At 44.0% G+C, this 14,810-nt stretch overlaps 1 protein-coding gene across 1 annotated transcript in view; it reads right to left on the bottom strand.

The window, feature by feature from the left end:
* The window catches only part of ADAMTS16 (ADAM metallopeptidase with thrombospondin type 1 motif 16), a 975,864-nt gene that overhangs the window by 893,790 nt on the left and 67,264 nt on the right, over nucleotides 1-14,810 (bottom strand). The window contains exon 3 of the mRNA XM_086965269.1: nucleotides 6,765-7,090. Within this exon, the coding sequence (XP_086821395.1) occupies nucleotides 6,765-7,090 (326 nt within the window). The remainder of the gene's footprint in view (nucleotides 1-6,764; nucleotides 7,091-14,810) is intronic.

Genomic DNA, 14,810 nt, shown 5'->3' with positions numbered 1-14,810 from the left:
CATTATAAGACTCATCCGAAAAATCCTACAGCTACTCCCCTATAAGGCTAGACAGATCATGGTCCAGGGCCTAATCCTCTCCCGGCTGGATTTCGGAAACGCCCTTTATCTAGGCTCCCCTGAATCAACATTGAAAAGACTCCAGGTGATTCAAAACTGCGCTGCCCGCACACTTCTGCGCATTCCCCGGCGCCAATCATTGAAATCTGAACTAAAAGCCCTCCACTGGCTGCCAGTAAAAGACAGGATCAATTTTAAAAGCATGTGCATTGCTCACCGTGCCTACTGGAGGAAAGGAGCAATCCTGAACCATACCTTGATTACCCCCTACCACCCCAACAGACAGCTTAGGTCGACTCATACCTTTCAAGTCATCAGACCCAGGTTCAAAAGAGAAAGGAGTGGAGGAAGAATGTTCTCAACAAATGCGGCAAGGCTCTGGAACTCCCTCCCAATCTCTATTCGTTCAGAACCCAACCTTCTGCACTTCCGAAAAAAATTAAAAACTTTTTTCTTTAACAGATAACATTGACCCGCCCACACACTTGCATCTGGCTAAGCGCTAGGATGCCTTCGGGTAGCTACAGCGCTATACAAAAACTATATCCAATCCAATCCAATCCAATGGTTCAATCATGCTTGCTCTGCTGCCTCCAAGGGCTTTAAATTGGCAATTAAGACCCTACACAGAAATATAGAGGATATTAGGCTTGGTATGAGGGCCTAGAACATGACTCTTGAAAACAGGAATAAGAAAAGAAGGCTCAGGACGATTTACAAGTAACTGCAAAGCTCAGGGACTACAAGGCTTTCTGGGATGTGATAAACCATCCTCATTTTGCTGAATACAAAAATTCTAACATTGAATACCATGTTTCCCCAGAAGACTGGATGTCCCATTGTTTTAGTGTTTTGAAGAGAAGCTGCCTAACCCACTAAGTTCATTCTATGAGTGGCAGTAACTCTCTCGTCCATTCTATCAACGTTGGTGACATAATTCTAGCTATTTCAATAACCACTGCTGACAAAGTCCCAGGCCAATTTGTTGTGCTCCTTTGTTGATAAATGTGTTCTGTGCCGCCCTTACAGCCAAAATCCCCCTTCCTGGAGGAAATCCGTCATAGCACCTATTCTTAATAAAGGTGACAGAAGAAGACCAACATGCTATTGGCCGATTTCCCTCCTGGACTCCTCCGTTAAAATCTTAGGAAGGGTGATTCTCCAGAAATGAGAAGAATGGACTGAAGATAAAGGTTTCCTCTCTGAAGTACAGGTCAGCTCTCAACCTGGTGTGGGCACAGTGATCAGTCCCTCAACCTGTTCCTGATCATAGGAAAGTACATTGATGCCAAGGGAGGCTCACTACACCTAACCATCATGGACCTTTCTAGTGCATTTTACCTGGTGGACAGGGGCGCTTGGGGGACTTAATGAGTAAAGCTGGGGTAGACACATCTCTGATGGAACTTCTTAAAAGTCTGCTCTGGGGCACCTTAGCTCAAGTTTGGTATGGCCCGACGGGGATGTATATACCCTTTTAAGGTCCAAGAGAGGGTTAGACAGGGATGTTTATTAGCTCCTTTTCTATTCCTCTTTTATATAAGTTCTCTTGGCCAAGTATTGCAGGCCAAAGGTAAGGATTTGCCTAGGACAGGGGACCAATCTCTGTAAAATTGCTGCAAGCACAGGGGTCAGGGAGCATGTATGAGTACAGCCTGGCCCTCACCTGACCCCTTCAGTACTGTGGGATGGGCAGACACTGCTTCTGTGTGTTATCAGTGGTCGAAGTTGAGAAACAAAAGGAGGGGAAGTGTGGGCGGAGAATCAGAGGGCGGTAATAACCCGAGCATTGGATCAGTGGACAGAGTCAGAGGAGAGGCCAGAATGCGCAAAACATCCCAATTGCTAGTGTTTGTTTGGAATTTCACTGACCAGTTACAGCATTCATTCAACCAATGGATACACATGATTATTTAAGCTTTAATATGAGTTATTGAAATTAAAACTACATTCACAAAGTGGGATATGTTTCTAATCACAGAATGTCCCAAATACAAGCTTAAAAGTGAAAGCACAAGCCATTTGTCTTCGAGCCATGGAGTTTCTGTCATCAGCGCTTCTACTTTTTCCACAAGAGAAGTTCAAACATGAATGCCAAAATATCCTAGTTTGCAAATGTTTTTTTATATAATTATGGTTCTGCCATATTAGCCACATAATACAACATCTGCTGCATAACCTGACAATTTTAACTAAATTGTTTGTAGCTCAAACGGATCAAAAGGTACTAGAAAATGTGACTTGTGTTGCTGCGAAGTGAACAGCCTTTTGCGAAGGTTGACTTATCACCTTACTCACTGCTGCATTTGTATGTGACACTGGTACTAATAAGGCAGAATCTCACCGTAGACTGTTAGCATGTGTAAAAATTTCAAAATAATAAATTATCAGAAAATATACTGCATTATGCTGCAGCCTTTGTTTGCTGCACAATTTAGTCAACACTGCAGCATAATTTGGTTCTCCTTTGCTGCAGAATTCCAGTGGCCCCAAAGCAAGCAGCACATGTTAAAAGTGCTTGTGCATGAAGCAGAGAGACTATGAAGCTGGCGAACCTAGTTTGGTGTGCATGCAAATTCTGCTTTGCCGATCCCTGGTGATTTGCAGCTACTACTGCTGAAACAATGCCAATAAAGGTACCAATGGGTGAGGCGGGTTGGCCTCAAGGCGCCCTGTGCAACACTGTTTGTCGGTGCCCCCCAAGTGACCATCTCTGCCACGGATTCCCTCACTACCACCCTTTAACAGTGGCCCTCAAATCTCCATAACCACACTCTCTCTCAGATGCGTTTAATTTGATTTACAGCGCCACTCATACCAGTGTAGGGTATCAGAGCACTTTACATCACACACATTACACAGAGACAATCAGTTATATTTGTGTAAATCACTGTGTAGGAAATGCTACATAAGACAATGGACTGCAAGGTGTAGGAGTCACATGACAACCATACTAGTAGGTAGTTTAATAGCTCACTGTTCAATGTTCGGATTTTTACTTATAAACTGAAAGTACCAAAAGAATCTCTCGGACAAAAGCAGTAACCCACTGACCAAAATATATTATATGCACTTTGTGATCTGCATGGTACGTTCTTTGCAGCGTGCACATTAACCCTCTGTGCTACCTTTTCATGAGTAAAAACTTCCACTAGACCAAACTCCAATCTCTCATTAGGAAGAACATTAATCACCAGAGTTAACATGAATTTGTTATTGTTGCCAAAAATTGCTGGAGGCCAGGAAGGAGACAGCAAGTGCTTTTAAAACCATAATTTACTTGCACGCCGCCCCCACCCAAAGACAGCGCCCGTTGCAGTCACACCGGTCCCACCACTCTAGAGCTGGCCCTTCTCAAGGGTCCTGTGACCTCAGTGACAATGTCACTGTCGCGCTAGGATGTGCTGCTTTATAGGCCTGCACGTAAGACTGGAGGTGAACTTCAGTATGGATTGTGGTGGACAGGCCTTCAAGGTTAACTCACACTTGCCACGGCTAGGGACCTCCTGCTGGTGCTAAGACATCAGGCCTTCTGAGGTCTAACATAGGAATGTGCTCCCTCAGGAGAGTGGTCTGGGGACTGGTCATGAAGGCTGAACCTGATTCCCCAGTTCCAAATATGGCAGCTCCGACCATAGTGCCACATCCTCTTCCCCACTGAACATCATACTGTCCCACTGAGAGAAACTTGCACTGCCTTCAACTACAACCCAAATTGTGCCCCGCCGCAAACACCTGAATGTCACTCAATTCAAATTACACACTAGACAAAAGCAATATGCTGCCAAAAAACTGTGATTGATTCAAATTTGGTGTGTTGGTGATTCATGTTCCTTGTTTTTTTCTCCTTTTTTGTTGATTATTACTGAAAGGTTTGAGTACTGTTGTTTTGCATTGGTTAATTTTGAGTATACCAAGAATCATTTCTGTTACCCGACAGAACCGACTTACTCCACATTATTATTTTTTTTAAAGTGACAACGTCCTAGAAAAAGCAAACACTCGTAGGGAAAGCATGATTAAGTAAAGCATGTGAAATGTAAGCAGGAACAATATGGTTACCAAAATGCTTTTACACTCATTATTCAGAAATCAATGATGATGTTTTTGCCATAAAAGTTAAGGACAGGACTACAGGGCCCAGAAGGGACATGTTTCAATTTAAAAAGACCACATCCGTGAACACAGAGTCGCAGTACACATTAGGTTTTCCAATCCACACATCAATCAGACAGTGCAGTACCTCCATGAATGGTGCACTTTCCCACCTGGAGAAAAGAATGCTGTTCAAAGAAAGATGAGCAAATAAAAGTAGGCTTCACTGGCAAACTCTGTAAAGTGACCTAAGGTGTTCCGATATGAATACAATTAATCTGGCCACTTTAAGATCACTCTGTTTTTCTTTATTTAGTTATTTTGTTTTACATTTTGACCCGTTATTTCCCGATGATGCACTTTAGAATAGGAACATTTAAAAAAAATAGATTTCCAACAAAAGGGTTTTTGGTTTTGGGATCCGTTTCACAAGGGAAAAAGTAAACGAAAGGAGGAAAGAGTGTGATAACTGTTTCTTGAAGTCGCGGTTTACAGTAAGTGAGGAGAAGCTAAACAGAAAGAGAAGGAATAAGAGGAAGAAAGAGAGAAAGGGGGGCTGGCAGCAGGAGTGCAGTAGTGGAGACTGTCCTTGTCTTCTCTGGGCAAGAAGGAAGAAACAGAGTCCTTTTTCTTCTCTGAATGCCCGACTGTCACCCAAAGGCTACAAAAGCTGAGCCTTATCCATAGTCCTTGATTATTTCTGATGTCCTGGGACGCATGCTTACAAATAAAAAAGTAGGGGAATGGTATCTATTGAGTTTAAGGAGTAGGGACACGCTCTGCCCTGCAGATCCCGCCCACTTCGACCACCGTGTATTATATGCTTGCAACCATCTGTTCAATATAAAAGCCAAAAGGATTGGCATTGTAATGTGAGTTAATATAGTGCTTTCTGAGCTTAGCTTGTTTCCTATAAATCCATACTCTGTCAGATTTTCGATCAGACATACAGTGACAGAACGGAACTGGCCGTTTAATCAGGTGGGGTTGGATTAGTACTCAGGTTTATGGATTTCACAGTTGCAAAGGTCTTAAAACAAACCAATCATGAAACTAACATTTACAGGTGCTTAGACATGCTTCCTATACTTGTTCTTTACCATAGAAAGTTCTACCACCGTTGAGCTGCGATATAAATGATGAGGTTTTTATTACCCAACTGAGGAATACACATTTTATTTATACTAAATGCGTAAACTGTGTGTTGGCCACAATGAGATTCAAACTCATGACATTTCTCTTTCTATTGAAGTATAGCAGAAAAGGTTAAAGTGCCCACTGCAGCAACCGGTTTCTATGAAGCAAGTCTCTGGGTAGAGGGATTATTACTCCTGCTACAGATACTCATGTGCTATTAGATTATCATAGGTCTAAGTCGTCATAAAAATTCAAGTAATGAGAACATGTGTGCTGCTGAGCCTTGTGAAAGCTGCATGTCACACACTATAATCCAAGTATCATAGCAGGTTCATGTTGCAGCGATTCATGTGTAATTTGCGGATCAGAAGCTATACATTAACATTTTCGGAGAGCTAAATCAAACTTCCATTCTTGATTTCAACATGACCACTAGATAGATTGTAAGCAAATACCATCCACCAAAAGTGACAAAAATTACTAACGGGCTCCCTAATAATTTTGCAATACACAGTCCCGGATGAGAGGGGCCCCTCCAGGTCCAGGAGATCTCGCGTCCAATCAGGAGCGCACAATACACTCCAGGGGTAGAAAGAATATTTCAAAGCTGGTAACTAGTGATTTATTGGCTGCAGTCAAAGATCTGAGAATAGCACGTGCTACGTTCCCACTGCTCCTGCATCTCATTATTGGTTTTTCTGGCGCTAGCCAAGACCTTTTGCCTGTTAAAAATAGCATATATACTACACATACTTCCTGAGACTTTCAGTTAACCCACTTTATCTATTGGTCTTCTGCAGTGTCATTCACATTTTGCTTCCGTCCACCACAGCATACAGAATAAAGCACATTTGCAGCCCACTTAAGACAGTGGCGTCCTTTCCTGGGAATGAAAGCCTTCCACTCTTGCACAATGTGCCCATGCTCATCACATACACAATATTAAATAATACATGTGCATTATCTATGTCCTATAAGTACAAGATTTCACAAATGCACAAGCCATGGATAGAGGGAAAGTCATAGATTTTTCCACAAAATGTAAGCAGCCAGGAGTCAAAATGAGCGTTTGTTAAAAAAATAATATATATATATATATAACACCCACTGAAATGGGAATGTTCCAGTCCTTCCCTCAATACCTTCTCCTTCAACAATACCTTCAAAGGTGCTCTCAAAGGCCACCTTGTCCAGTAACACGGCTGACTTGCCAGCCCCGGACTATCAAACAAATACACTTGTGCCTCTGATGTAGGATGTTCTATAAACTACAAACATGGCTGATCTGTTTAGACCACACTTGATCAAATGTATTATGTCAGCTTGAAATCAACTGCTTTGGGGTAATGTTGATGAGATCTACTCGTGTATGTTCCTAGACGAATGTGAGGAGCATCAATTTAAAACATTTGATAAACATATTCACGTAATGTTATGTTCAAAACACTTTTGTTGTTTTCATCTTTACTTACCAAGCCTTGGCATGTTGAAAGCGCTACTGATGAGTTCTCTTGCGCCCGCAAGGAACCTTGGTAAAAACAAAACTCCTCCCTTGGGAACATCTGAATGTTTTTTGTTTGATTCTTCCCCAGTGTCTGTATTAAAAATCCAGGTGCTAACAGACTATCAGAAAGTTTTAACTCCAAGTTAAAATCCTGGCCAAATCCATGGATCCGAAAGTGAACCTGGTTGCTTTCTAAGCTCTGGACAGATCTTGTCATTCTTTGATGGTGAATAACTTCATGTGAGATGTGGTCCCCACTGCTGTCCACCTCTTGAACAGCCACAATTTCATATTCTGTGAAAGAAGGACAAGAGCAAGGTAAAAAAGACAGTACCCTCTAAAGACAGATGGATAACATTGATTTCTGCCGGTCACAGTAGACAGTTCACATAATACTTACTAGGACATTAGACAATTAGGTCTAGGATTTCACCCAAAGATGGGTGGCAATGGGAACCCACCAAAAATCATCAGGGTTCCCAACCACCCACATCTTAATTTTTTTTATTTTTTTTATTGAGTTTTACAAATCAAAGATACAAACAACAGGCACAAAGTGCTGATTAAAGCCGGTAAGCACGACAGTCGCTATGAATCGAATACACATAACTAATAATAGCCATTCAGTTCCATGTAGGTAATAATACATCATAGGATTAATATACAGAGATCAGGCCTAAGAGAAAGACAAACAGCACAGCTTACAGTATAAACAATAAGCAATCACAAGCATAATTATACGGAACGTAGGGGGCAAAATATCGAGACAAATAAGGATGCAAATAGGAAGCTGCAATATTACACTCCCCTAAGGACAATACATTTCCACGGGTGGCAGTCTTGTGTATTAGTCAAATATCCATTTTAACCATCAGCATCACTATTTGGCGCAGACGGGTCAGAGCGCGCGCGGGCCCACTCCAGAAAAGGCTCCCATAGGTCTTTTGGTCTGAAGGTCGGGGCATCTGGCCCCAAAATAGTTCAAGTTGGGTGTGGTCATACGTGACATCTAACAGCCAGTCCTTAAACTTGGGCACCCCTGTCCTGCCCCAACGGATAGCCACCTGTCGCTGCGCGTAAAGCTGGAGGACCGCATGTAGCTTGCGCCGTTTGGGTGGAGTGCCCTGCACGCATCCCAATAAACCAAGCGCCAAGGCACAACAGCCCCGCCTATTATCTGATTCACTGCATCAAATACCTCCTGCCAAAACTCATTCGATCTCGGGCAGTCCCAAGCCATGTGCAGGAAAGTGGTCCCTGCACGCCCACAACGCCAGCATGCATCATTCTCCCTCATCCGCATTCGGCAAAGGCTGATCGGTGTCCGATAATACCTATGTCAAAATTTAAAATGAATCAGCCTGAGTCTGTAACTTGGGGGGAGGTCAGACAACTGCCCGCAACAGAACTCCCATTGTTTCTCCGTCAACTGCGGGTCCAGTTCACTATTCCACTGAGTCAGGGAATTTGGCTGTATAATCGGGGATGTGCTCTGCATAGTTGTATATTTATTTATTTATTTTGGAAGTTTTATATAGCGCGAACAAGACCCTTGCGGGTATCAGAGCGCTTTACATATAGGAAGGTTCTTTATATATTAATTAAAATCAAGTTAAACATGAAAGCTTTATTTAAAACATTTTTAATTGTTACTACTACCAGTCCTGCTCACAATCTCACTTTTCTTCAACATCAGTTTTAGGCCTCTTAAGCACCTTATTAGATCTACCTCAATAAGCGCGTGATTAACTTACGAGCTGATGCCGATTTCAGAACATTTTCTAAAGCCAACATTGTCGGGGGACCACCCACATCTTAGTTTTTACACCTTATGTAGAGGTGGGTAAACTGCTTTGTTTTCGTTATTTAAAGCCTCATCTGCTTCGATATTGGAAACACCTAGCTGACAGACCAGCTACCATGGGACTAGCAGCTCCATGCCATCGTAAAGCCCACTCTATTTGGGGGTTGCTATTTTTCCATGCTCTCAGCTATCATGCACACGCTGGCGTTAATGAGACGATTTCTTAAACATCCACAGCCTTGAATTGAGGCAGAGGCACACATTCTAAGTTGCGATAGCAAAACCCCGCGCTAGAGATGAACATTGTATTGTTCACAAGCACAAGTCAGACAGCCAGCAATTCCACATTTCAGAGCCCCCAGCACCAATAATAAGGGCTATTAGTATGTATGTATGTATGTATTTTAATGCTTATTAAGCGCAGCTGTCACCCAGCGGGTATCCTGGCGCTGAGATCAGTTCCACCATCAATTCTACAAATTATTCTGCTCTAGGGAAGAGAAAGGTTTTAAGGTCCTTTTTGAATAAAATCAAATTTTGACTGCTCCTCAGTGTTAGAGGTAGAGTGTTCCACATTGTGGCGGCCGTGAAACTAAAGGCGCGGCCGCCCATTCTCACTCTGTTTATTCTAGGGACTTTCACTAGGAACGCTGAGGCGGATCTCAGAGGTCTGGCAGCCTGATACCACGAAAAAAGATTTTGCAATGGTATTGGTCCTTGACCATGCAGTGCTCCAAAAACCAGGCACATAGCCTTATAGGAGATCCTCTGCTGGACCGGCAACCAGTGTAAGATTGCCAGAGCTCCCGCAGAAGACGCCGAGCGAGGTAGGGATAGGGCTAGTTTAGCCGCCATGTTTTGAACCCTCTGTAATTTATAGATCAAAACCTTTGGGGCTCCTAGAAGTAGTGCGTTACAGTAGTCTAACCTACTGAGGATGGTGCTACGCACTACTTCTACTCTGGCATCCCGCGGGAGAAGCGGCAGTATCTTCCGTAGAGCACGGAGCAGGCCCATACATGTCCCAACAGTCCTGTTCACCGAGACATCCAATTGTAGGTTCGACTCGAACATAACTCCCAGATTGCGGGCCGAGTCTGCTACCTCCACCGAGCCTGGAATGGAGCTAGGCCAAAAATCTTCCGGCAATGGGCGAGGGAGTCGGTCAGAAGAGCAGTGCAATATCTCCGTCTTTGTGCCATTGAATTGGAGTGAATTGGCTTGCAACCACTTTGCTGTGGCCGACATACACTGATGGAAGGTGTCCCTCGACACTGCCTCTGAACCCTCAAAAGAAAAAATCAATTGGGTATCATCGGCGTAGTTGATGACTTGAATGCCGAAAGATCTTATAAGTTGAATCAGGGGGCGGAGGTACAGATTAAAAAGAATTGGACTTATCGCCGAACCCTGGGGGACACCCTGGTTCACCTGGCGTATGGCAGAGCGGAACGGTGGTAATGTTACTGCCTGTTGTCTGTTATCCAGATATGATGATAACCAGGCTAGTGCTGAGCCCGTTATTCCCGCATTACCGAGACGGTCCAGAAGGACCTCATGGTTCACCGTGTCGAACGCGGCCGACATGTCAAGCAGTACTAAAAATGCTGACTTGTCCCTGTCGACACGCGTTCGCAGATCATTCAACACAGTAACCAGAGCAGTCTCAGTACCGTGGCCCGGTCTGAAGCCAAACTGAGCTACATCCAGACTGGAGTTGGATTCCAGGAAATTGGCCAAGGCTCTCGTAACCCACTTCTCTAAAATCTTTATCGCGAATGGTAACAGCGAGATAGGCCTGTAATTGGCTGGGCAGAGGGGGTCCAAAGTAGCCTTTTTTAGCAAAGGTGTTACAATAGCCAATTTCCAGCAGTCTGGTACAGATGCAGTAGCTAACGATTGGCAACAGATAGAGTGGAGCGGGGGAAACAGCTCGTCCTGGAAGGCCTTCCAGATCTTGTGCGGCATGGGATCAAGAGGAGAGCCAGATGATACACAGTTAGCCAGAGCACAAAACTCCTCCAGCGAGGGTATTGGAAAGCTCGGCAACTGACAGGCAGGCTCCTTGTTCATATTTGATTCAGAGGCCGGGTGACCTGGGAACACAGAGGGACAAGAACCAGATGGCATAGGTTGCGTAGAACCCTCAAGGCCCTTCAGAATGTTCCTAATTTTGTCATCAAAAGCTGTGGCTAAAGAGTCACAAAGCTCCTGTGACACCGGTGGAGATGGTGTGGCACATGTAGGATTGGCTAAGCTCTTTACCAATTTGAACAGGGTCTGTGATTTGTTCGATGCCTTTGCCAATGTCTCTTCCAAGAATTTGGCTTTGGCATTTCTTAACTGGAGCTTATATTCTAGTAAGATGCCTTTGTAGGTGGCCCTGTCCTGCTCTGAATACCCTTTCCTCCATGTGCGTTCTGCTTGTTTACAGCGTAGCTTCGCCTGGCCGAGTTCCTCGGTGAACCAACCATTGGTCCCTCTGGATCTGTCCTTCAGTTTCCGTAAGGGTGCTACCTCGTCCAAGGTTGTTAAGATTTGCTGACAGAGGGCATCATAGCTCTCACCTACGCTGTTCTTTAACTCAAATGTTCGGGCCAGGAACATAGGTTGCTTAATCTCCTTTAACAGGCGAGTCCATGATCGATTGAATGTAGTACTCCCGGAACTAACTGGTTTTGATAGGGCCGGCTGAGCTACAGTAAAAAGGATCAGTGAGTGGTCGGTCCAACATTGGGTTAGAATGTCCTTCACTGAGATAAGTTCATTATCCGCAAACACCAAGTCCAGTGTATGCCCCTTCGTGTGGGTGGGGGAGAGGACAAGTTGTTCAAGTTGAATGTTCCCACACGCTTGGCAGAGTTCTCGAAAGGCAAGGTCATGGGGCCCAGAGGGCCACAAATTAAAGTCGCCCAAGACAAGGAACTTGGAGTGGGAATTTGAAAGATCATATATCAGATCGACCAGGGATTGAAGGGCCGCTGTAGTTGACGAGGGTGGTCTATAACACAATAGGCCAGCCATCCACGTACCACCTTGGGTCCCGATAGAAAAGCCCATGAGCTCAAAGCCCTGAATTTCCTTTAGCACAAGCGGTAGGAGGGAGATCGAGTCTCTAAAAATACATCCGACTCCTCCTCCTCTACCAGAGGTCAGTAAGTAAATGACAACTATGTATGCAGAGCTTCATCCGTTAAGGTACCCATGCCTGGACACAGCCAGCATGGTGGCACACAAACAGGGACTTAGCTGGACTTAGGTCGTGATTACAAGTCAGGAGGAGCATTATTTCTGGGTGGTATACCACTCCACCCGATCACAGCTGGTGTTCCCATACCCTAGGGAACAGATTTTACTAACTGGTATCTCCAGCCAGTAACCTCACATTTCTTTGGCTGCAACAACAGCCAAAACGTGCTCCATTCTTTCTTAGTTTTCTAGGAAGGGGGTAGCATTCAATGCCCACCTACCTGAACTGATTTACTCATTACTTCCCTTGGCTTACCCATCCGCCTGCCTTCACACTACTGTGAACAGAAGCTCCTACACACATTTAGTACCTACTTAGAGCAGGTGGTAAATGTGCGAGGCATACCACTGGGGAAAAGGGTTTAACACACGCAGGGCAGAATACTGCACAGTAATTCCATATTCATACAGTTATTCCCCATTCCAATAGGTTTAAGCCATCATTGCATGGAACTGCTGGGGTGTTATCTCACAGCAAAAGTAATTCTGAGCACATAACTCATCAAGGCATCCAGGTTGCTCTTACAAGTAACCCAACAGCTGTGTTACATGCTACACACAGCATAAGCACTGCATACTCAGAACTGGAAATGTTGATTATGACCTAAATGAGGCAAGAGTTTGCTCTGTATGTGGTTAAGGACGAAACTGTCACACTATCACATTAAGGACCCACAATATTATTGGTCCACACAGGAATGCCTAAAACCCCAGACCATGAACAAAGGGTACAATCTAATATACATAAACCAGTCAGTGCTACAGAAATGGTTGAGATATAGCCTGTCAGATCACATCTCATTGATCAATGTTTATGGGCGGTGGGAGTGCATCTCAGAGTTTGCGTTAGTAGAAAGCAGAGCCGCCCACTCATATAATATCCAACACAACTATTTTTTAAACTAACGTTTGTGCCAGGCCTTGATGTGTTTGCTTGGCTAGCAAAGATGAGCTTTAACATTGTAATGATGATACACAGTTATATTTCAAACTAACTGCCCCCTCAGAGAACCATACAGTAGACTATACTGAAGTCAGCGCATTGATGAAGATCCACAATTAGCCTGAATGCAGCAGAAACAGCAGTTGGACTAACAATCCCAAAAGGATGCACTGATGCAGGGATTGTGTAGTCCACCACGTTGGGCTACACCAATACGCACCTACGGATTAGGTAACCAATACAGTAATGTTCACTGACAGCACATTTAATGCCTTCTGAATTATCTAAATATTGTATTTTTGCCTTGAGAAGACCCATGGGCATAAATGCTGAAGAGAAACATGTTTCAGCTTTGGTTTCATCATTGTCACTTAACATACAAACACTTAAGAGATCTTTAATAGACCTGAATTCTTGATCATTCTTTTTTTCACTACAAGAAATTGCACAGTGCCATGTTCACTTCTACCCTGAATAACTTTCATTAACTGGACAAGGCTCTTACCCAGTCAGCTGTCTTTGACGCGTATACCTTCAAGATTGATACAAGAACTGTCCCAGTCCTCTTATCAGTTCAGAGCTGCTCACATTCCACAGGCAAGTGAAACTGCCCTTCCAACGGGAGATGCACGGAAGCTTTCCTTACATCACTAAGAACACTTAGAACCGCCGTAATCAGGACCACAGTCATTTTCAAATTCAGGTATTTATCGTAGATTCTCACTTCACAAAAGAATGCTATTCATTAATTTTTTGACATGCTTTTAAGGCTTTTTAAGAGCGCTTTTAAGTTATTCAAGCAGGTCTTCTTGCCCTAAAACATAGTTCAGGCAAGTTTTAAGTGTTAAAAGTGTATGTGTGTGTGTGGGGGGGGGGGGGGGGAGCGAGGGGCTGTTGCACGATGGGACCCGAGGTTAAAGGCCAACTGTATAGTGCATTTGGAGTTTCGGATATCCCGGTGCGCTCCTCATCGCAGCCTGTCGGTCCTGAAGGCCATTTTGTAAGCAGACATCTTGGCACGGGTTCTTTTTTTGCACTTACGACATCGCTTAATTACATGACTCGTACTGTAGTGAAATGGGGTAGTGACGGCGCATTAACGGCGCATAAATGGCCTGTGCTATCCGTTTCTAATACTAAATGCTGCCCGCGCTTACATATGATGAATGATTCCGTTCCACACGGTTCTCACCGACCTCTCTCTGAGGTTCACACTGTGGTGATTAATAACGGCCGCGTCACTTTAGCGCATCTTCCGCTTGTTATGCTCCAAGCCGCTGTCTACTTCTCCAGTTCACTGGGACTGGAATTATAAATTCTGAGACAGTGTTGGGGCGATGACAAGGGGGCACCCTGCTCTGAAAGCGGCGGAAGAGATCTGGGGCCCATCATAACAACTTGGGATTATACCAGGATAGGCCACTAGATGTTTTTATCTCATAAAGGAAAGCTCCAGTTTTTATGCATCTGTAGTTTGATATGCTCTATGGAGTGATCTGTGTGTGCGCATTAAAAATAATAAAACATACACTAAGTCAAAGAGTAATAAATATAGTTCTTGAAGCAAATATATCTATGTCTCACACTTCTATGTTAATGAATAGAATGACACATCCACCATAACATACTGTACATCCTACGACATTACACAATTTGTTGACATGTTTTCATTTATGAATATTGGGCATAATAGGATAAACGATCAATTAAATGTAAGGTATCATCATTGGGAATGGTCCTTAGCTGATCCTACCACAACATGAGATGACGTCCTTAGTGTGCGCCTACTTTTTCCCTCTGTGTTCTGCTTCATGCTGCATCGTTCCCAGTGCCCCTGACCGACGACCTTGGCCAAGTAGGCCAGACTGATCAGTGTGCTCTGGGGTAGCCTGTCTTCGTGTCACAACTATTTAGGAAAGCGAGCTTGCAAATACGTCTCGAGTGAAGTTTGCAAATGTGCCATCATTAGGTGTGTGGAAAATGTGCGTAATTTGTTTCACTACGCATAATTACGTGAA

This window comes from Lissotriton vulgaris, chromosome 4_1 (genome assembly GCF_964263255.1).
Source record: "Lissotriton vulgaris chromosome 4_1, aLisVul1.2, whole genome shotgun sequence".
Classification (NCBI taxonomy): domain Eukaryota; kingdom Metazoa; phylum Chordata; class Amphibia; order Caudata; family Salamandridae; genus Lissotriton; species Lissotriton vulgaris.
This window is presented reverse-complemented; position numbering and strand designations above follow the sequence as displayed.